Source organism: Poecile atricapillus, chromosome 7 (assembly GCF_030490865.1).
Source record: "Poecile atricapillus isolate bPoeAtr1 chromosome 7, bPoeAtr1.hap1, whole genome shotgun sequence".
NCBI lineage: Eukaryota > Metazoa > Chordata > Aves > Passeriformes > Paridae > Poecile > Poecile atricapillus.
Window position 1 is genome coordinate 25,040,322 of NC_081255.1, and position 21,367 is coordinate 25,061,688.

General features: G+C 37.9%; 1 protein-coding gene across 5 annotated transcripts in view; it reads left to right on the forward strand.

The window, feature by feature from the left end:
- MAST2 (microtubule associated serine/threonine kinase 2) overlaps positions 1-21,367 on the forward strand; it is a 188,364-nt gene that overhangs the window by 23,951 nt on the left and 143,046 nt on the right. For 4 of the 5 annotated variants that reach the window (XM_058842382.1, XM_058842383.1, XM_058842384.1 and 1 more), the window contains exon 3: positions 427-569. In XM_058842382.1, the coding sequence (XP_058698365.1) occupies positions 427-569 (143 nt within the window). Of the gene's footprint in view, positions 1-426; positions 570-14,144; positions 14,233-21,367 lie in introns of those variants that run through there. The other variant, XM_058842388.1, reaches the window with a different exon arrangement.

Below are 21,367 nucleotides of genomic sequence, written 5' to 3' on the forward strand. Positions count from 1 at the left end.
GGGATGTCTAGATGGCCAGCCTATTTAGAGGAGACAATATTTTACGATTAGGAATTCATTTTCAAAAGAGTGTAAAAAATTATACTAAAGAGATTTTGCCTTCTTTCAGGGCCGCAAACATTGTTTCCTTTTTAAGTTGAATAGAATATGGAAATTTGTAAAGTGATAGCAATCTGTTTTTACAAGGTTTTTGGATTTCCCCATTATCTCATAATGTAAAGTAGATTTTTTGGAAATTGTTAATTATCAAACATAATGAATTTCATGGTAAGGTGCTCTCACAAGTTTTAACCTACCAAAAGCTTGAAATTGCTTTTTATATTAAATGCTTTTTCTCCACATGCAGTATTTGTTCTCAGCTTTGTACTTTGAACTTGCAGACCTGTTTAAAAACAAGCTGATGGTATTTTGATTTTATTTTTAAAGGAAAACAGCTACTTCCCTTATCAAACAGTGTCCACAGTGGAGTGGGCCAGACGATATGGCAGCCTCCTGGAGATACCTCCAACCTGGTCCGCATGAGAAATCAGTCTCTAGGACAATCTGCTCCTTCACTTACTGCTGGTTTGGTGAGTGAGTCTGGGAATACTCGTGGTGCTATAAAAAGTGATGTGATCCTGTGCTTTAGTTTTCACCTTGTTTTCCCTGCTCCTGCTCAGTGAAAGCAGCATTTTGTTCCTGTGGGACTTTGTAGGCCATAGGGTGAACTAGGAAGAGAATATATTCATCCTGCTGGACAGAAGGCAGGAAAAGATGTGTGTTGAAGAATAATTTCTTTCTGGGGACATTCCTTCTCAACACTACCTCAGTTGCCTGATGGCTGAAAGAAATATCATTGAAGTCCAGGAGATGTAAGCATGGGAACCCAACCATTTCAAACAAGTTTAATTGGGAAGCAGCTTTCTGAATATCTACCTCTGCCTGTTTCACTAGGGAATAGCTAGGGGAATGAATCTGAAAGGGATAACTGTCCAGGGAATTGAAGAGCTGGAACTGACATATGCTCTTCTTCGTGGTTTCTGTCAAAAGGTTTTGGTAAGAAACCTTTGGTAAAATATTTTTGAGGAATGTTGCGTCTGCTAAATTAACATTTTCTAAGAAAAGAGTGTTCTGTATGGGGACACACTCTCAGGTGGCTACAGTCGGGTCTGAACTGCATACAAAAGGGAGCACATGTTTTGTTTGTAAGTTTTCCTTATTAGCTCTAAAAATCTAAAATCAGTGATATTTGAGGAGAAGAAAAATGCTAGGATAGGGAAAGACAGTTATTTGTTAGAAGGCATATATGCCGCACAGATTGTTGGTAAATAGTAGATTAAAGCCAAAGCTAAAATGTTTCTTTTTTGCTGAACATCTACAGAGTTATGTGTATAACAAGTTTTCATCAAGTGAGGAATTTTGGTGAAATTTATATTACCTTGTAAGACTGTTTAGAAGCAATGACCCCATAAGTAAAAGGGTGTGCCTTGGATAAAGCTCTGAGAATTTTTTGGGGGTTCCTAGACAGTTTGGCACCACCAGGCTATGAAAGGAAATTTAAATATTTAAGGTTCAAAAAGCCACGTGTTTGTCTTACAACTAATTTTGATTTCCCAATAAAGTAATTGTAGTCTTGACATTTTCAGACATGTTATTATACTGAAATTCTTCTGATTTGATTTGTGTTGCGTCTTAATTTGGTGCCTGTTCAGTGTTTGCCTTAAATTTGTGCTCTCACCAGTGGTTCTAAATTCAATGATAACAGAAAGGGAAGATGCTCACATGAACTTGGCTGTAAGTATTTATCTGACGCAGATTAGAAAAAGTAGTATTTTAAAACACAGGCCTGTTCTCTAGAGGCAGATAAATGCCTTGAAGCTTCATAACTTAGGTTAATGAAAATAACTGTGCTTTAAAACAAAGCACTAATTCTCAGATATTTAATTTGGAGTACTAGGTTGTTGCTTAACAGCTGTGTGCAGCTCAGTGAGCTACAGATGTTTGCATGTTACAATTCTGCATATTACTCATGTTATACACTGTGTTTTCAGTTTGTCATGGCAGTGTTTGTGCTGTCTGTCAAATGTTCTAATATGAAACACAATGCCAATGAGTTATTTTAAAATAATTTTAAATTCTGTTTCCTAAGGCAGAGAAATTCATCTCTAAATCCAGTTTTTGTCCCTCTGTGATGGTGTTTAGGTTTTGAATGATATGGTTATTTTCTCTCTCTGTATATTCTGTGATGGGCTCTATGTTCATTACAGTTGCAGTTAATTAAGCCTAGACATTACAAATTTTTATGTGAAGTGGGTTTCAAAAGCAGTGACTAAAGAACATCACAAGATGAACACCTAATTAAATGCAGTGAGTCCTGGGATCTTGGAGCCAGTTACATGTTTGCAGCTGTTTTAATATGCTTGTGGTATTGAAATACGTTTCACAAATTAGAATAGCAAAAGCTCTCTTGCCAGTATAATTAATCTCCTTTGAAGAATAGCTCTATTAAGAGATGAGTAAGTTCAGTAATGCAGAGTGTCATTTTAATATGCCAGCCTTGACTGCTAGAGCATTTAATTCTTCTATTATTTGTTATAATACAGTAGTTGCATTGCTAGAGAGAAGTGGAGTGTGATTTAGGGAAGCCAGGAAAGCTGTGTGCACTGTTTCTGCTCCCTCTTACTGGCTCTGCAGGTATCAAAAGATTTTCCTTTGCTAAATTGCTTTGTGGTGTTCAGTAATGTGGTTTTTTTGCTTTCTAACCACTATTAATCCTATATACACAGATTGTTTACTGTGCTTAAATCACATTCTTTTCCTCTTTAAAAATATTTGCAAGGCAAAAAGATAAGTTAACAATAGCAAACCTACAGAAATTAGTTTCCAGCTTCTGAAACAAGCCTGGTAGTTAGGCTACTTATCAACAATTACTCCAGAACTGGGAATACATCAAATTCTAACTTGTTAAGCTACATAAACACAGTTTATTGTTGGGCAGAATCTTTCAGCTCGTACATGTGTGATAATCTGGATTAATGTGCCTGCACAGCAGTTGCCACTAGGTCCTTGACTTGAGAAATAAGCCAGGGCAGAGCGAATACTGAGTGTCATTGTGGAATGAAAGGTGTTGGTCTGATCTGTGTGCCTTCTAAATATATGTGAGGATTTCAGAGGATGACCTTCAGCTCATCATCTACCTTAAGACGAAGCTCATGGCTCTGATCCTAAGAGATTGAATTCTGGTGAGGAGTATCCTATTTAAGACTTTTAAATCCCTAAGACAGCTGAGGAAGTAATCAGAGGAAAACACATAAAGCATCGTCATGGGCATCTCAGCGGTATTTCCTGCTGTCAAGACCCAAGTACACTAAAAAAAAATGGGTGCAGGGAATATGTAGAGAGCGCATGCTTAAGGAACAGAAGAGTAAATTGTATGGAAAATTTCTTATGACTTAGTTTTGGGGCTTTATCTGAGATCTTACCCTGTCATAAAAAGAGTTAGACCTTTTAAAACTGTGTTTTTTAGGGGAGGACATAGAATCCTAGAATATGCTGAATTGGAAGGGGACCCACAAGGATCATTGAGTCCAGCCCCTGGCCCTGTGCAGGACACCCCAAGTCACCCCATGTGCCTGAGAGTGTTCTCCAAACACTTCTCGAATTCAAACAGCCTTGGTGCTGTAACTATTTCCCTGGAGAGCCTGTTCCAGTGCTCAACCACCCTCTGGTGAAAAACTTCTGGTATCCCACCAAACCTCTCCTGACTCAGCTTCCTCCTGTTCCCTTGAGTCCTGTCACTAATGATGCAAAAGATCAGTAATGTTGGATGCATTCTCTTATGAAGAAAGGCATAAAGAACATCAGGGTTTCTAAATTTTAGAAAGGAAAATGACTTTGTGAAGAGATGGTTGTGATTGTTGTAGAGGTAGATTGGGAGTGTCCTTCTTCCAGCTGTTAATTTTGACAAAACACAGTGTGAGTGAAACTGCCAGGAGTGATGCCATAAGGTGCTAATATTCCATAGCTGAGCATTTATTGGTGGGCAAGGGGTGACTTTCCCCTCATGTTTATTGTGGACAGGATGCTTAACTAGAGCACTACACTAATGCTGAATATGCTTCTCTATTTATGGAGAGGTTTAGTGTGTGTGTCCCATGTTGTGGCCCCTCACAGAAAGCATCTCAAGCACTTTCTGCAGAGTTTTGTGAAAGAAATATCTGATAATGTGCAACCCATTAATTAGGACTATGTCTCATATGCATTGCTCATCATCTAATGCCTGGAAAAGTTTGAGATGTTCCAGGAATAAGAAACCATGCATGTTCTTTCTGCCAACTGTGCCGATAGCAAAACATTTTCAAGAAGCCTCAGTTAGATATGTTTGTAAAAGAGATTTTGAAATTCTTTTCTTAAATACTTAGAAACTCTGATTTTCTGAAGTGCTTCCAGTACTGAACTGAAACTTATGGTACTCCTTGAACTGAAAAACTGGACATAATTTTTGGAAATGAGGTTGAGGATTTCAGCCGAGTGGTTGCAGTTCTGTTTAGTGTAAACTTTCTTCCTTACATTCTGTACCACACGGGATGTGGTCAGAACCACTTCTGCTCTTCTTCAGAGATGAAGGCTGCTGACTAAGCAGTTGGTGCTCTGTTAATCTTCTGATGCCAGACTTTTAAGATTTCATTGTAGGGTCAATCTCATCTTCACAGGATAATTTCAAATGACACAAGGTTTTACATTTACTTTCACACAAAGTGAAAGTTGAAGCAAGTAACTGCATATTCATTGTGGTTGTACACAGTACCAGAGAGTTCTTCTTTCCCTCATCTTCATCCCTCATCAGAAGAAATGGTTAAAAATCCAAGCCTCTTTGATTTTAAATAATGATCTGGAGGGTGGAAAAGCTCAAATGCAAAGATTTGAAACAACTCTCAACTGAAGAACCTCCTCTGTTGAACAATACTCAGCCTGATTTATTGTGAACGTTCAGTTCCCCAAAGCTGTGTGGATTAGGCAATAGTGAGCGGAATGGGAGAATGGGTCATCCTTGTGATTCTGGGGCCTTGGCCCAGCGTGAACTGGGAGCCTGGTAACAGACAGACCTCACATTGTGGCATTGGTACTTTGGTCTCCAAGCTGGGATGTGCTTTTTAGATGTAGGAGATAATATTGGCCTTTTATTTTCTAAATTTTTGCTCCTTTTTTAAAAAAAAATCTGATATTACATGTATGAATATAGAATCAGTATAGGAATAGAATTAATTGTACCTAATACATAAACTTCCCCTAATAGCATATTTCCCCTGTGCAGGATTCTGTTTATGAAAATTAAAATTTGTATTGTTCCTGGCTATGAGGAAGAGTGGCTAATTTGCTACAGATTTGAGTTAGTGAGTGAGATTATTCCAAGGTAGGTAATTCCCTTTGAATTGGGTGTGAGTGGAATCCAAGGGCTGTGCTTTATTGAAGCCTGTGGAGGGGTCTGTGGAGCTGGGTTGCCATCTGCTGGTGTGCCGGGGGCTGGGGACAGGAATCGTGAAAAAACTCATCCAAATGAGTTTTTGTCAAACGGTGTTAGAGATCCCCGCAATCATCAGTGACTTTCCAGCAGGGGAATGTTCTTTCTGGGATCGTGTCCCACAGGAATCACTCCTTAATCATTGGCCTTTTTCTTTTGGCTGGAGTACGGATTGGCTTTGTAATGCCGTGCTGTGGTTCGCAGCATCCTTTTTCTGGTAACAGAGAGATGATGGTTGGGACATTTACGAATAAAACGAGATTAAAAAAAAGTAAATAATGATTTGTAGCCGATTATATAACCGAAATTCGGAATTTCTGGGTGGCAGCTGCGTGAGTTGCGCTTCGGCCTCGGGCCTGGTGGTGGCGCTGCAGCCCCGGGCAGCCCCGAGCTGCATTTCCCAGCGGGAATGTTCCCGTGGCTCCGGGACAGCGATGCTTTCCCGCTGCTAAAGGACACCTTAATTCCGTCTTGTTTGTCACTTCAGTACGGGAATTAATAATTCAAAAGGCCGGGTGAAGTGCAGTGGAACTAGAAGTTCCAGCTTCAAACCCCCTCCTAGTTATAAAGGGAAATTCTATCTCCACACCTGCTGCTTTGTCCCCAGCGCTTTCATGGATTTGCTGTTTATTATTTAGGATCTCTGCTTTATGCAGGCACCTGGGTAGTGGTTGTTAAACTCACAGGGATGAGGTCTGGGAAGGAACAGGTTTGCAGTGGCTGGAAAACACCAGATCTCTGAGTCACAAATTAAACATTACTTGGCAAGGTACAACATCTCTCCCACCACACTCTCCACCTCTCTCTGCTCATTTTGTGTGCTGGCAGTGAGGTGAGTGCATAGAGCTTAGAACTCCACCTCCTCACAAAAGAATTAGATATAATCTCTTTTTATTGAAAAAATACAGCACTAGCTCAGGGACAAGCCATTAATGCCAGTTGTGTATCGTGCTACCTTCTGCTGATTGCCTGGGTACTTATTACAAAAGAAGGCATTTGAATCTGATGGGAAAACTTAGTTTACATTTGCGTTTTCTAAAACACACAGGTGCTCTTTTCCCAAAATGTTTTGTCATAGGTAATGTTACTTTTAGTTTGCATTTTAGGTGGTAACATGTTGACTATTTAAATGTTGCTCAATACAGAGGAAAATAGTTTTGTTTAAGAATAATCATGAAAGTCATAGGTGATGAAGGCCATAAATTATTTCAGGGAGTAGGGAATGTTCAATGCTTGACTGTACAAGTAGGATTTAATATTTTTATGTTGGTAGAAAAGGAAAAGACAGCAGGAACTATGGCTGCATGAATGAAGGGATTTTATTACTTTATGAAGGCATGGAAATTGCATTTTAAATTGGCAGTTGTAATAACCTGACATAGGAAGTAAGTGGATTTCCAAATTAAGACCACGTGTGGAGTCTAAGTTTATGCATACTAATTAGATATTTGCATGGACATACACTGCGGAGTCTGTTGGTGAATCTTTGGGTACATTATCAATTTTGGAATTTGGACAGGGCCTGAGGAAGAAGTATGGAGCAGGTTGTAGACATTTGGCAGTGTTTAGAGTGTTTGCAGGGACTTAACTTTGTTACAGCTTTTAAGGTGTCTCTGGTAGGAAACCAAAAATCATGTGCTATGACTCTGTGTGTTTTTGTGATAGATTCAGGACATTTGCATCCCAAAGTGATAGTTCTGATTGGTTTTTCACTAAGTAACTTCATTCTGAATAATTAATGTAAAGAACAGAAAATTACTCTGATAAATTCCATACTAAATTTATATTTCTAAATAGTGCATATTACTTAAGCACAGTCAGCATCTTCCTCTGAAGAAACTTCACCATATTACTTAAAACACAGTCAGCATCTTTTTACTCACTTCAGCTAAGTGAATTCCATTTTGGAGTGGACTCATTGGCTTAAAGGAGATTTTCATATTTGAAAGAAAATGTGAACGCCCTTCTGTGTAACCTGAGGCTTGTCATTGTAGGAAATACGAATTCATAAAACTTGCCTTGTGATAATTGTTAGGCACTAGACTGTCAGTTTGAATGATTGCAGTTCTCATTATCTTCAGATGCTCATGTTATTTTTTTTTGTCTGTGAATATGTTGAATTGATTTTTGGCACATGCAGTCACTTCTCTTCCTGACAGCAGCACTATTGTAGGTGTAAAGTGAGAAACTGCTGTAGTGTGCATGGAAAATTAGCTTTTTTGCTTTGGGGAGCTATGGGGAACTTAAAATCCAGTTATTCAGACTGTCTTGAACACACACTGTTGAAGAGTGAGGCTTTGTTCCTTGAGTGTTGTTCTGGGGTTCTTAATGACCTCTCTATAAACATATACTGATATAGACAATAAAAGTTCTGTGTTTTAATTTAAAGTAGTTGAAAATTTGCTGGGCTTTTTTTTTCAGATATTTCCATAGAATGGCACTGTGAGATGTCTGCATTTAGTATTTTAACATGGCTGCCTTCTGTGTCTGGTGATACTTCTTGAAATAGTTTCCTAGGATGTGATAACAGGAGGATTGGTCTTAAAACATGAAATAGTTTGTTTGCTGAGGTTTCAAGCTGCTTTCTTTCAGAAATGCAAACTGTTTTGAACCTTAGGAGGTTTATAAGAATCCCCTGTAGCATTTTGACTAAGCAAAAGCTTTGGACATGCTCTGTAATTAGTGGCATAATCCTCCATGTTTGGCTGCCACTTTTTGTTTGGTCTGTTTTCCTGCACTGTGTCACTTTGGTTTATCCAAGCCATGCAGTGTGTCTTTCCAGCAATCCTTTTTCAGCCCCAGAGACACAGTGATTGTTTGTTTTACCACTTTCAGGCCAGTGGGAATACGGAGGTTTGTGTGCATCACCTCTGAAGAGCTGCAGCTCAGAATATTTCCTACGAGTTAATCTAAAATCCTTATTGCCTTGAGATTACCAGGGTGGGAGAGGTGAAATCTCTTGGCAGAGATAAGGGTAGCCTTGTAAGTGAAACACAAACCTGGGACTTATGCAACAATTCTGATATCTGAACTTTGATAAGCTCAGGTACAGAGTAGTTCAGTGCCTTGGTCACCTGAAGAACTGAAAGTAAAGCACGTCTTGCAGACTTTCTGTAAACCTCAGTTTATTAATGTTTAGCAGATGTTTGGAGCTCAAAGGAATGGTGCTGTGGAATAATATATTGCTGCAGTCACTGTATATAGTGTGTCAGTACAATTTTCTTATTTCTGGTTGTGTTCATATTTGTAATTTCAAGTCAGCTGTTCAAGAGCCAAGACATACCATGATCTCTTACCTGCCCTTGCTGGGTTATTATTGCTAACCCAAGCATTTCCACATTAACAGTGAGTTTCAGACTCTTCCTTGGTGGAAACTACTGAGTCCTTGTGCTATGAGAACATGAGGTATGAAATCAGAATAACCACTATATTACCAAGCTTGATTTAGAGTCAATATCTCTAGTTCATCCCTTTGTGAACAGGAACTAGGACAAATAATGGTCAGGTGCCATTTATTTATTTTCTTTTTCAAATTGTAGCTTATTATAGGAATAGTTGAGAAGAATTCCTTTATTGTGGCATTTTGGATTGATCAGAATTATTTGCACTGAAAGCAGTTGTGGCCAACTAAGTACGAATAGTGTGAAATTTGCTAAGAGGGTACCTTACTGACTGAGGGGCTTCTGCTTTTGTTATTTATTGCAGCGACCAAGTTTCCATTAAAAAAGCCAAGATTCTGTGTTCATCATGAATATAAAATACTGTCATGTTGAGACTGTAGTGTGAGTATGCAAAAATATGTCAGTGTGAACTCTCAGCTATTTGGCAAAGGGGAATGTTTATAAAAGAGGATTGAAAGATGTGCAGGGTTTCAGATCTGTCATAAAAGGATGTGAAATGTAATTAACCTAAAATAACCTTTAAAATATTTTTTGAGCCTGATAAATTAAATGAGCTGTTGAGATAACTTAATGAGAGATTTTAATTTTATACCTTAAATAATATCCTATTAAAATCCTCAAGATTTTGCTTTGTGATGGAATCCACTGAGATTTATATTTTCACAATGACCTCATGATTCAGTAACATTGTTAATATATTTGGTGCATATTTGAGGGGTAAGGTCTAGGTTAATGGCAGCATTTATTCTTTAAGTGCTCAAAGCCACAAAGCTCTAATTGAAGATAGGAATGTTCAAACCTCATTATTTTAATGTGGTCATACAGTATAGTGACACTTAAAGTAGTTATATGATGAACTCTTATGGCAGGGTTCATAATTTGTCCATGAAAACAAATTATTATGTGAAACTTTGAATTAAAAATCTCTGCCTTGGAGTTTAAATAAAACATGAAACTTCAGGTCTAACGTGGTTTCTGTATTTGTCTTTGCTCAAATTAGCAACAAGCATTTGCATACCTTTAACACAGAGAATTCTGCTGTGAATTGTTTACACGAAGTTACAGTGCATGCACTAAATCTCTCACATGAAGCCTCCTCAGTAGGTACTGTGTGATGTTTTTGTTTCAGGTAGTTAAGCCTGCAGAGGTACTTCTGGTAAATCTGCATCTTAAATTTTCTAAATATTGGCAATTGAAGTAATTTAATGGACGAGCTGTTGCCAAGGAAAATACATAGACTGCTTATCACAGTGTCAGGAATCCAGGGTTGGAGACAAAGGTCAGAATGTTCATTCCTGCTTGCATTTCATCAGTGCTGCTAGCCTTAGAGCAGTTTGCATACTGGGCTGTCTCCAGTCTGAGCTAGACCCTTTTAAGGACCTCTCCTGCCTGATCAATGTTCCTAAGCTCTCCTTTCCCTCCTGTGTTCTCCCAGAAGTATTTATTTTTCTCCATGGCTTTCCCTACCCCCAGATAAAAACTTCCCCACAGTAAAATTCAGTTACTTGATGATAGCCAGAAAATTCAGGCTAATTGTGAATTTGGGCCGCTTTATGCACACATATACTTCTACTGTGACCTCCTTAATCCCTTCCCACTGTTAATTCTTTGGGCTATGGGTTCCTGGTCTGGGAAGTGTGAACACTGTAGAGTTGTGTCTTGTATTGCAGATTTACAGCTGCTCAAAATTTCCACTTCTCTTTTCTACCTTTATTTCTCTAGTATCTCCTTGCCAAATGTACAGTGTTCTGTACAAAGAGCTTGATCCACAAGCTCTTTGAGACTGCTCAAATGACAGTATGCAACATAAAAGTCAAGTTCGTGGGTATTATTAAATCTACCAATAACCATTTGTTTGGTTTTAGGTAAGGTTCTGATGTTTTGTCTTAAAATTCATCTATCAAATATTTTCTTTTAAAAATAAAGTAAAATGTAGAGTATTGCTAATTTCAAATGCTTAAGTTTCTTATCAAAATTAATTCTTGAATCTTATTAGATTGAAATAGACTAATGAAAGGAAAGTTTGGCAAGATAAATGATTAGGTGTTTGAAAGGAAAGAGGAACAATGTGTAATATAGCAAACATGCAGAACTATCTGAATTGACAGGAAAAGGGCTATGTCAGCATTGCCAGATTATATTGATTAGGTATCAGCATCAATCCTGATTAAACAGGCAGCTGTTTAAAGTGGTATTTTTGACAGTGACATCTTTTATTTTCTCTACGATTACTGGCCTGCTGACATGTTTACTTTCTCAATATAATTTACATACTGTGTTTAAAATATTGCTGACTGAGAAATAGTTGAATTGCACAAGGCAGAGTAAAAAGAAAATCAGACCTGATATGAACATGTAGGAATATCAGGTAATACCTGCAAACTAACCAGTTGATTTACGTACCAACTTAATTCCAAGCAAGCACTCTGATAAATTGAATGGCTTGCTTATCTTCTTATTTTTTATCATAAAGATGATATAGAAATCAGTTTATATATATAGAGATACATACATGCATACACATATATATGTATATAAATATATACATACATATATGTATATGACATTTAAAAAGAAAATGGCTGCAAACATTTATATAAATGAGAGTGGTTGATACCCTTGGGAGACTGGGAGACCCTGTTCCATGTGGTTTATTGTCAGACAAATCTGTGGTATTAACTTTCCTGGGAAAGTGTCAAGAATGGATTAAAAAATGTTTGAAGGTGCTTGGCCATTAAACTTGGGTCTGCAATGAAGTGATAGATATCCCTTACAGTTCTAATTGCTGAATTTCTCTATTTTTCCATAAGCAAAAGGTGAACTGCTCTTCCCCCTGGCTTACTATAAATTGCAATAATTCCAAGAGAAAGGTATGATGGTGCCTAGCTTTTTCAGTGGAGTATATTAGTGACGCGTGCCCTTCCATCTGCTATTGGATTTCTTTTTGTCCCATTATAAACAAGGATTTTATCATCAAGCTTTGTCTCCATTGTGTGCAATCTTCATCTGAGAACAGTCATGGACAACTGTTTGTAATGGTCAGCTCCATTTTTCCTTGCACATTAGGAAACTTCCCCAATAGTTCAGGTGTTCAGAAGTAGGTAACCACAATTTCACATTCTGGAGCATTCAATGAAAGGTTGTTTGAACTCCATTTTGTGTTACATAGAAAGGATAAAGTTGATTTAACTCCATTTCACCTAAGCTACATTATTGAGCTTATGCTTTGTGTTATAAGCTTCTGTTCTGTGTTGAATCCCCCAGTTCAGAGTAGTGGAAAGCATTTAATAATGCTCACTGCCTGTAAGTATGTAAAACATACTGCATGTTTTACAGATAATTAATCCCATAAAATGCTCAAATTCTGTCATGACTATGCTGAGGACTGCCTGTCTCATTTACATGCAGTTCTGTGTCCAATTTCATGTCCTCAAACTGCTTGGGAAAATTTATGGAGGCTGGGATTGTGGCTGGGTGGAGCTGCATGTTTAAAGACCCTGCTCTCTTTTGAAACAGGCAAAGCACAGACCACGAAGCCTAGAAGCTTGGATCTAATTAAGATGTATTAATTGAGGGGCCTGTATTACCCACTGTGTGGCAGGGGATGCTGACTGCAGTGTGCTGAGGAGGGTTGGACACCCTGGAACAAAATGTTAGTGGGAGAATTCACTTCTGTGTAGTGTGAGCACATGCCATGCTGGGACATGATGAGAGCAGACTTTACATATTCAGTGATGGTTTCATAAGATGCATCAAGCTCCAGCAAAGATCCCAGGGGAGGAGGAGTAACATTTTGTCCTTAGTGCTCAGTTCTGGCTCAAAAGGTAAGTAAAAACAACACCCTAAGAGCTGAATTAGCAATAGAAAGCAAAGCTAAAAACAGTAAAAAAACAACCTGCTTTGAGTTTCAAAAAGATGAACTGACTTAGAAGCTTGAAGAACAAGGAACATCAGTGAAGAGACCTGCATCTTCATAGTCTTCACAGAACTGAATTAATGACCACTCCTTCAAAGCAGAGGAATGCAGTGTTCCACTGTCCTGCCTATGAATAAGAATTAAGAATGGTTAAAAGGAAAGCAGAATGGTGAGGAACAGACCAAAGTAGGTTGTTAATTCAGTGAGTAAAAGGAGATAATGACACAGGTTTAAAATAATTAAAAAATGAAATGTGTGAACTATGGTTTGTGCTGTATAACCAATTGCTTAAAATAGTCTGAGGACTGGAAAATGGCAAACTGAGTACCAGTATTTGAAAAAAGGGATCCAGGAGAGATTCATAGTGTTAGAATTGCAGATGTTCCCTTCATGCTATAGTTGCTTAAATCCTAATTGTTATGAGTGTAATTTACCATTTGGTTGCATTAACACAGTATATCATTCAGATCACCCTGACAGTGTTGACCTCACTGTTTATACTCTGCTGTTAGAATACGTCTGTCATCACTGGCTTTATATTTATTTCTAGGTCACCCATTCAAATCATAGAATCATAGAATGGTTTGTGTTGGAAGGGACCTTAAAGACCGTTTTGTTCCAACCCTCTGCCATGGGCAGGGACACCCATCCACTAGGCCAGGTTACTCAAAGCTTCATCCAGCCAGGCCTTGAACTCTTCCAGAGATGTGACATGCACAACTTCTCAGAACAACCTGTGCCAGTGCCTCCCCACCCTGATAGTGAATAATTTCTTCCTCATATCTAATGTTATATGCATGGCTGTTCTTTTGACATAGAAAGGTCATATTCCCTAGCAATTCTTCCGACAGCTACTTTTAAAAATTCAGTTGATTGGCAGGTTCTTAACCCAGAAAGTTTTGCTGTTTCATAGAGACACATTTTCTTTAGAAATGTAGTTTTCAGTCAAGCTGTAAGCTCTGAACAATTCAGAGCCTGATGTTTACATGTTTACTTGATCAGTAGAGACAGTAATTTAAACAGCCCAATCTCTACCTCTCCCATCCTAAACCACCAGAGAACTCTTCTCAGAAGCCCCAGTGATTTATTTGCTACCTTTTTTTTTCCAATGAAAATCTCAATAACTAATACTATGATGCTTCTTCTACTTGTTCTTTGGAAAAGCTGATACAGGGCTGAAATAATTATTTTGCCTTGGACATTGTCCTAGCTGCTCTGAAACCTCCTCGATAATCTGCTTACTTGTTTGGCTGGGTAGGAATGGACTTTGGCTTTACCTCTGCTTCCTGTTGCAAAAGCAGCTTTGAAGGCAGTACTGAGAAGGAAAGGGAGCTGCTGGCTTGGGAAATTCAGAAGCACAGGACAGAGCAAATCGCTACAATCAACTGATAATGCTGATGTCTGATAACTTAGAGGTATATTTAGAATGCTGCTGCTGTTTTCATGTTTGTCTTTTGTTGTCCATTGCAGCTCACACTTGCATTTAGTTGCTTTCTACTTCAGTGACTTCAGAAGGAAACCTAAGGAGACAAGGGTTTCTTCAGCTTCATTAACTATTCTGGAAAGAGCTGCTTCTTGCCTTGAATTCCACCTTGCCTGTAGAGATTTGTGTTCTGCTATGAGATCATTCTGTCAATATAGGCTTGTTTACTTCACAACTTCAGCAGTTTTGGAAAGCTCCTTTCAATATTGAAACATCCACCTTTTGCAATAACAGCAGCGCAGAACTGTGAATCACAACTGATGATTGTCAGTGTTTGTTTCTTCTAGGAAGACCTAATGGTTTGGTAGAATTGAATTCTCTATTTTCTAATGTAGTTTCCTGTGTTAATTGGTTTCTTGCTGGATCCTGTCAGCCTTACTTTGATACCAGCCTTCTGAGAAGCTTATTTTGTGGATGCATTTAGAAAAGGCTCTCCTTCTTTCATGGAACAAATTTTCTCTAGGGATGCTGCCAAGTCTCAGAAGACCAAGAAATGTTAGGGCTTTATATTTAAGTGTAATCAATCTGGCATTCATCATCATTTTGTCTCTTTAGAGCAGGAACAGCTCTGTAGATGAATGTATTTTCGGCATGGGCTTTAACCAAAATTGAAAGTAATGGCATGAATGATCTTGACTGCCAGAAACACTGAAGAGTAGTAGGAATCAAAGTTTCTCCAATTATTCCTTCTTTCCTGGTAACTTCCAAGCCACTGGCCAATTTCATCCAGGCTTGAAAAGAATAAGAAATGTCAAAAATAACTGTAATTGCAATACTATGAGAATTGGAAGCGAGTGGGAGACACCCCCTCACATTCTCTCAGTGACAGTCAGTTGTTTATTGTGGTTTGGCAGCGCTGGTTGACACTCAAATATGACAGTGCTGGATTAACTGGGGGAGGTGCTGTCTCCAGTTGGGTGGAAGTAAAATAGGAGAGCCAGTTACCTCTGTCAGGAGTATGGGAGGGAGCAAGTGCCAAAGCCAAACTCAAATCTGTAAGAAATTTGTCATCTTTAATTCTTGTTGCTCAAGAAGCAGCTTGCTTATATTGCAGTTGTGAAAGAATCTGGCATCCTTCTGTTTCCAAAAACATTGATGTTCATGACCTGACTCTAGACAAGGTTGGAAGGGCAGCTTTTGAAATGCTTCCTTGTCAGTTTGGCACGTTGCTGTTGCTGTGGAAGGAGTGGCAGGATGCTACTCCAGAAAACTGAAGATCTTTTCATGTGGTTGCCTTTGCAGTGACCTGTGGTTGTCCTTGCACTGCAGGGTCAGTACCAGGAAGTGATGGATGTCTTCCCTGGATGTAAATCTGACCTTCCAGAAAGGAGGGAAGGGAACCCTCACGTTTTGGTTGTGCATATTGGAGCTGAGCATACTTGTGGCATCATCTGCAGTTTATTTCTTTGCTTTTCACTACTAACAACATTACAAAAATTAGTATTCTACAAGCTTGAAAGACAGGCTATTATCTAATTGGCTTTTGGTTAGGAGGATACTGATTTCTAGGTCAATGTAAAACAAATGAGCATTTAAATTGAAGAGGAGCAGCTGTTCCAAAGCCCCTTTCCACAGTGCCTGGTTTTGTTAAGGATAATTATGTCTAATTTTAAATTATGATAGCTTTGAGTATTGAGCTTTGCCTTGTTACATCCACTATCTCATTCTCCTTCATCAGTAAGAATGTTCTATCATGGAGCTAGGTTTCTGATTGGATTTATTTTTCTGGGCCTTTTGAATTATGAAGAGAAATACAGCTTTAAGGATGGGGCTTTCAACAGTTTGATGCCAATGTTACCACACTCACATTTTATTTTTCGAGGTCTCAAAACTGATACAGCGTGTCTGATTCCTGTGGAAAGATACTGCTGGGAAAATACATATTTATGTAAATGTGTAAGATTTTTGTTCATATTTTTAGCTTGAAAATGGAAACGTCAGACTCTAGTGCTGAAAAATCCAAGAAAGCTCTTGTCAGCCTTGGAAGGAAGCATATGCTAAAGATGTCCTGTGGATTACATACTGCTTGTTTCAATTAACACATTGATATTCTCTGTCAGTTCTAGAGACAGAAAACCCAGGTGACAATTCAAATGATGCATGAAAATAACATTTCAATTTTTTCTGGTGAGCTCAGATTTTTTTTTTAAAACAAAGAACAAAAGATTTCAACTGTTTTGGTCAATGTTATATTAGTAACTTAGCAGTGTGTCTGAATGCTTTAAAGAACTTTATATTGTAGATACTTCTGTTGCAGTGAAGCACATTTGTTTGTCTGAAACATTTCCTGCTGGACATGTATTGTGTCACACGTAAGAATTTTGTATTTGAATTTAATTTGGAGTAAAGTGTAACTGTATCAAGAGATGCAAAACATATATATTTGCTTATTAATTTGAAATCCGAGCATTTTTATCTGCTACTTTTATGGAAGGAGACATGTCTTCAGATGCCTTTTACAATAATTACTGTCACACTTTTCCTTTGAGAGTCTTTCAAGACTCTGTTTCCTTCTTTGAGTCTTTTAAGTCAACAGTTTTACTGCCTTTTGTTTCTTCTCCCCTGACTGAATGTAAATGGTTCTATTAAAAAACACCAAAAAAAGTTTGAGAGATTGCCAAATTACTATTATATCTCTACTCTTTTTAAAATGAAAAATAGCTTTCAAATGAAAGAAAACCAACCAGGAGAACTCAAAAAATGGGAGGTCTGATCCAGATCCTGGAGAAAAGGGAGAATTTGAAAAAAAAAGTTATCATTGTACCTTAAATCTTTGAAATCCTGCATGAATTTATTCTTTTTATCTTTCTTTCAGTTTTTGTTCAAGTTTAGTGGATAAATGTCAGAAAAAAAGGATATCTATAAAAAAGCTTTTAACTTGTCCAGCACTTTAAGGAGATGACAAAATTGTGAGAAATCAATAGCAAAGTTTTGTCTGAGACCAGAAGTGGAAGAATAAAAACCTGTCAGAATCCATCAGTAAAATCTGCTGTGAAATGTCTCCCTAGATATCTAAGTAAGCTTAGTCAGGTATAAACAAGGAGAGTAGGAGAGAATAAAGCCCTCTAATTCCAAATGTTTTGGCTTATCTTCAAGTATTTATTTCAAAGGCAATGTTAGAATGTATATCATGTTGGTCTTAAGCTAGCAAAATGGTAGAACCTTTGGAGTCTTGTTTAAGCCCTTTAATGTCAGCTGGAAACCAAAGTAAAAATCATGGTATATTGAGCTGAATTGTATGTGGATTAACTTGGAAAAATATATTCAGTGCTATAGACTCTTCTCTGAGCAGAATAATTAAAGAAAAAGCAGTTGTTCAGTTTCATGGCATTTTTCCTAATGGGTTTTTTCCTAATGAGTGTGAATCATTATTTGTAACTATTTTACCAGTGTAATAGAAGAGGTTCCTTGTCTCATGACACATCAAGTGTTTGTTTTGAAGAAATGAGTGTTCATAATGACAGATATCCTACAGATACAAGTGGGAGGAAGATACAGTGAAATACAACTTGGTTTAGCCTCATACCTCTACAGTTTGTTGTCCTTAAAACTCTTTAATTGAAAAGTGCCATCTTCCTATAAAAATTGTCTCTCTTGTACTTGAAAGTCAAATGTGGCTTTATTGATGACGTAAGAATTGGCAGCAGAAGTTTAGGGGGAGTGTACAGAAAAGGGAAGTGTGTATATGCAAACCACTGCTGCTGTGGTGAGGCTGCAGGGAGGGCACTCACTGATAGTCAGGAGTGTGGAAAGTGGAGGAAACCTTTTGTGTGTAGTTTTGGGAGTATTTATCAGCGTGTGTTTGCATGAGATACGAGGTGCATCTGTAATTTGTAGCTTTACAGAGCCAGTTTCTAGGGCAAAATAGCTTCTGGCTAACTGTATTTATAATGTCTTTCCTGTGGGATTCTTGAAACTACAGGCTTTGTTTCCATAAACATTTCAGTAAATGTCAATAGCTTCATTTGGGAAACACACAAGTTGATATTGAGTCCTTGAGCTTTGGATATTGCTATTCTGATTGGAGTTATTAATTGCTGAGGTTTAAGTCCTGATGTCTGAAGCTGAGGGTTGACTTAAAGTAAGAGAAACTTGATTTTGGTAATGTCATCAAATGTTTAGTAAACAAAAATTATATTTTCTTCGGGTTTAAATTTGCAGCCTATATTGAAAAAAGCTTTTCTACCAATCAAAACCACATTTCTTTTAAAAATGGCATTGTATTTGACATATTGCAGGTGAGAAGCTGGTTTCCATTCTGTTCTAATGGCAGTTCGACTCCAGGAAATGAATTTGCATAGCGAATACAACGTTTTCTATAAATATTAAATTTAATTGGAGATTCTTTTCCAAAGATGTTAGTTTGAGCCAAGGTTCTGCCTGGAAACTGGTGTCTCTTCTGCATGTCCCTTCTCTGGTACAGTATGGAAACAGTTGGTCTGTAGATGAATGAACTCTTTCCTCCAGCCTTGTCTGCAGCAAATTTACATTTGTATGGAAGATGAGTGGGAGTGCCGCCTTTCATAAGGCATTGGATGTGGGGGATGGGGCAGTCTGGCCCAGGAATCTAAACCTAACAAACTGGGAACAGAAAATGTGCTGTGAAAGCCTGAGTATTGTGTAAACCTTGAGGATTTTAGAGGTTTTTCCAGTGTTTCTTTTTCTTGGACCAAGCCTCGTAAGCGGTGGTTCAGGATGAGTTCCTGCTGTGGTTCATTGCTAATGCACAGCTTTGCTCCAAAGGTCTTACTTTATCAAACTGAATCTTGTAAATAGGCAAGACATCCTGAAGAAATTCAGACAAGCTGTCAGGCGAGTTTCCTTAGGTTGGCTGCCAATTTGTGTTTTCTTTCCTTTTTTTTTTCAAACAAGTTACCTCATCAACCTTCCTGGTTTCAGTAGTCTGTCAGTGTATCTCGAAGAGACACGTTTTTAAATCTCCAGATAAACACAGCTTGATCAAAATAAATAAAAAAGCCCCAAGCACTTAAGTTTCAGTTTGACAGCGAAACATTTGGCTCTTTTTTTTTTTTTTTTTTTGTACAGATAAATGCTACCAAAGACTTAAAAAAAAAATTCACTGAAGTTGTCAGTTTATAAAATTTTGGAAAGTGATCTTTTTTCCCCACCAGACAATATGTTACGTAAGGAAATGTTATAGCTTTAAAGTTTCCCACAGCTTGATGTCTTACTGCTTTTAGTTTTGATTAAATAGGGTAAAAGCTATAATGAATTGGGAATTATAAAAATTGTAAATTTTAAATCTCAGTTTGTAGATCAGGGCATTGGTTCAAAAAATTCCTTGATGATAAAATATTTAATTAAAAACATTGCATGCTGCTGCAGAAAATTGAAAAGCTATTGGTCTTTTTAGCCTGATTTTTGGATTGGAACACTCTTTGTGTGGCAAAACGTGAACTGATGTTCATCACAATATTATCCTTTTGTGCAGTGCTGACATCCTTCACACCACATCTCCAATGATGGGGCCCTAGCTGTGTGAGAAACTTTCTGGTGTTTTTGTAGTTCATAGAAAATATCAAAAGTTTCTAAGTGGTCAGTGTAAGTGGACTTGAACCTCTGGAATTATGAGTTTAAGGAGTGCAGCTATTGGATTCACTTAAGCTGTTCTAGACAGCACACACAATTTTGATCCACAGTGTGATGATTTGATTGCCAAGATGACCTTTACTGGTTTTGCTTTTATGGTAATGGTAGCTTTCAGTTCTGATGCAATGGTATAAACCACAAAAGATGTCAGGATGCCGTGCCAAGAACCTGAAATGACTGGGAAGTCATAGCAATATTATTTGCTCTATTTTAGTTAATTTCTAGTTTTTTCATGTTGAGTAATACCTGAAATACATTTCAAATATCAGTTACAATTTAAGATAGGTAGAAAGTAGTTCATGTTCAGCATAGAAAGTACAATATGCAAACTGAACACAGCTCAGAGATGAGCCACGTGATTCTACACAGATATGTCTTTGTGCATATGTAAATGCACTCTCTAATATAGTAGATACAGACTCCTTTCTTATTTTTCCCCCTATGCAGTTGCTTTGTTGAGTAGAAAATGAAAAGAAAAATAGGATAATAGCTTTTTCAGGAATTCTCAATTATGTTTTAGTAAAATGTATTGTACACAGGAACAACTGCACGACTTCGAAGTGACTTCCTGTGGTCATTGCTTTTCTGACTGTGAAATTGGTCTGTCCTTGGTCATCTTCCACTGGTGCTGTTTGAAAACCTGTGGGCTACAGAACAGTGGAAAGAATTGTTGTTTTGATTAGATTTAAGCTAATAGATGGAAAACTCCTGTCATTTTCACCTTGGAAATGTTCTAACCTCTCAGATTTTTTTCTTCTACAAGACAGAGAAGTGACAGATTTTGGTAGCAGGCAGCAGAATGAGGTCTGAATCAGCATGAGTGAGAAGAGATTTCTTCTTATCAAAAGACATAAAATACTGACCAGAATCCAAGCACAGACTCCTCCTAGAGACCTCTGAGAGGTAGGGTTGGTTGCTGTCTAGTGTGTAAAATGTACAATTCCAGGTCCTCTTAATATTCTTCAGTGTCTTGTAATACATGTGGCCTTTCCTAGGATAATCAGAGGAGATTGAGTTCTTAAAGTCTTTTAACCTTGATGTTTTTCTACCCTGGAAACATTTATTTTGGATCTTTGATTTTATCAATATTCATCTCAAAATATAGGCAACAGACATGATTTTCCATGGTGATGTCATTAATATCATCTCTAGAGACAGTACCACTAATTTATGATGTGCAAGTTCTCTTGGTCTGTGCAGAGCTTCTTTGAACTGTCCTAGCTACACGCTATTTTTAGAATTACTTTTCAGTTTACAAATTCACTGTTATACCTTTTTCCTTTTTGGACTTGATGCCTTTTAGGCTTCAGCAAGCACTACCTTTGGACTTTCTACCTAAGTAAAACCACAGAATGATTACACTGGCTGAGCCCAGGACCTTATCTCAGATAGCAGGTGTCTAAGGCAGAGTCTCTTCCCAGAGCACTTGCAACTGTTCGTGACTCTGGGTCAACTTC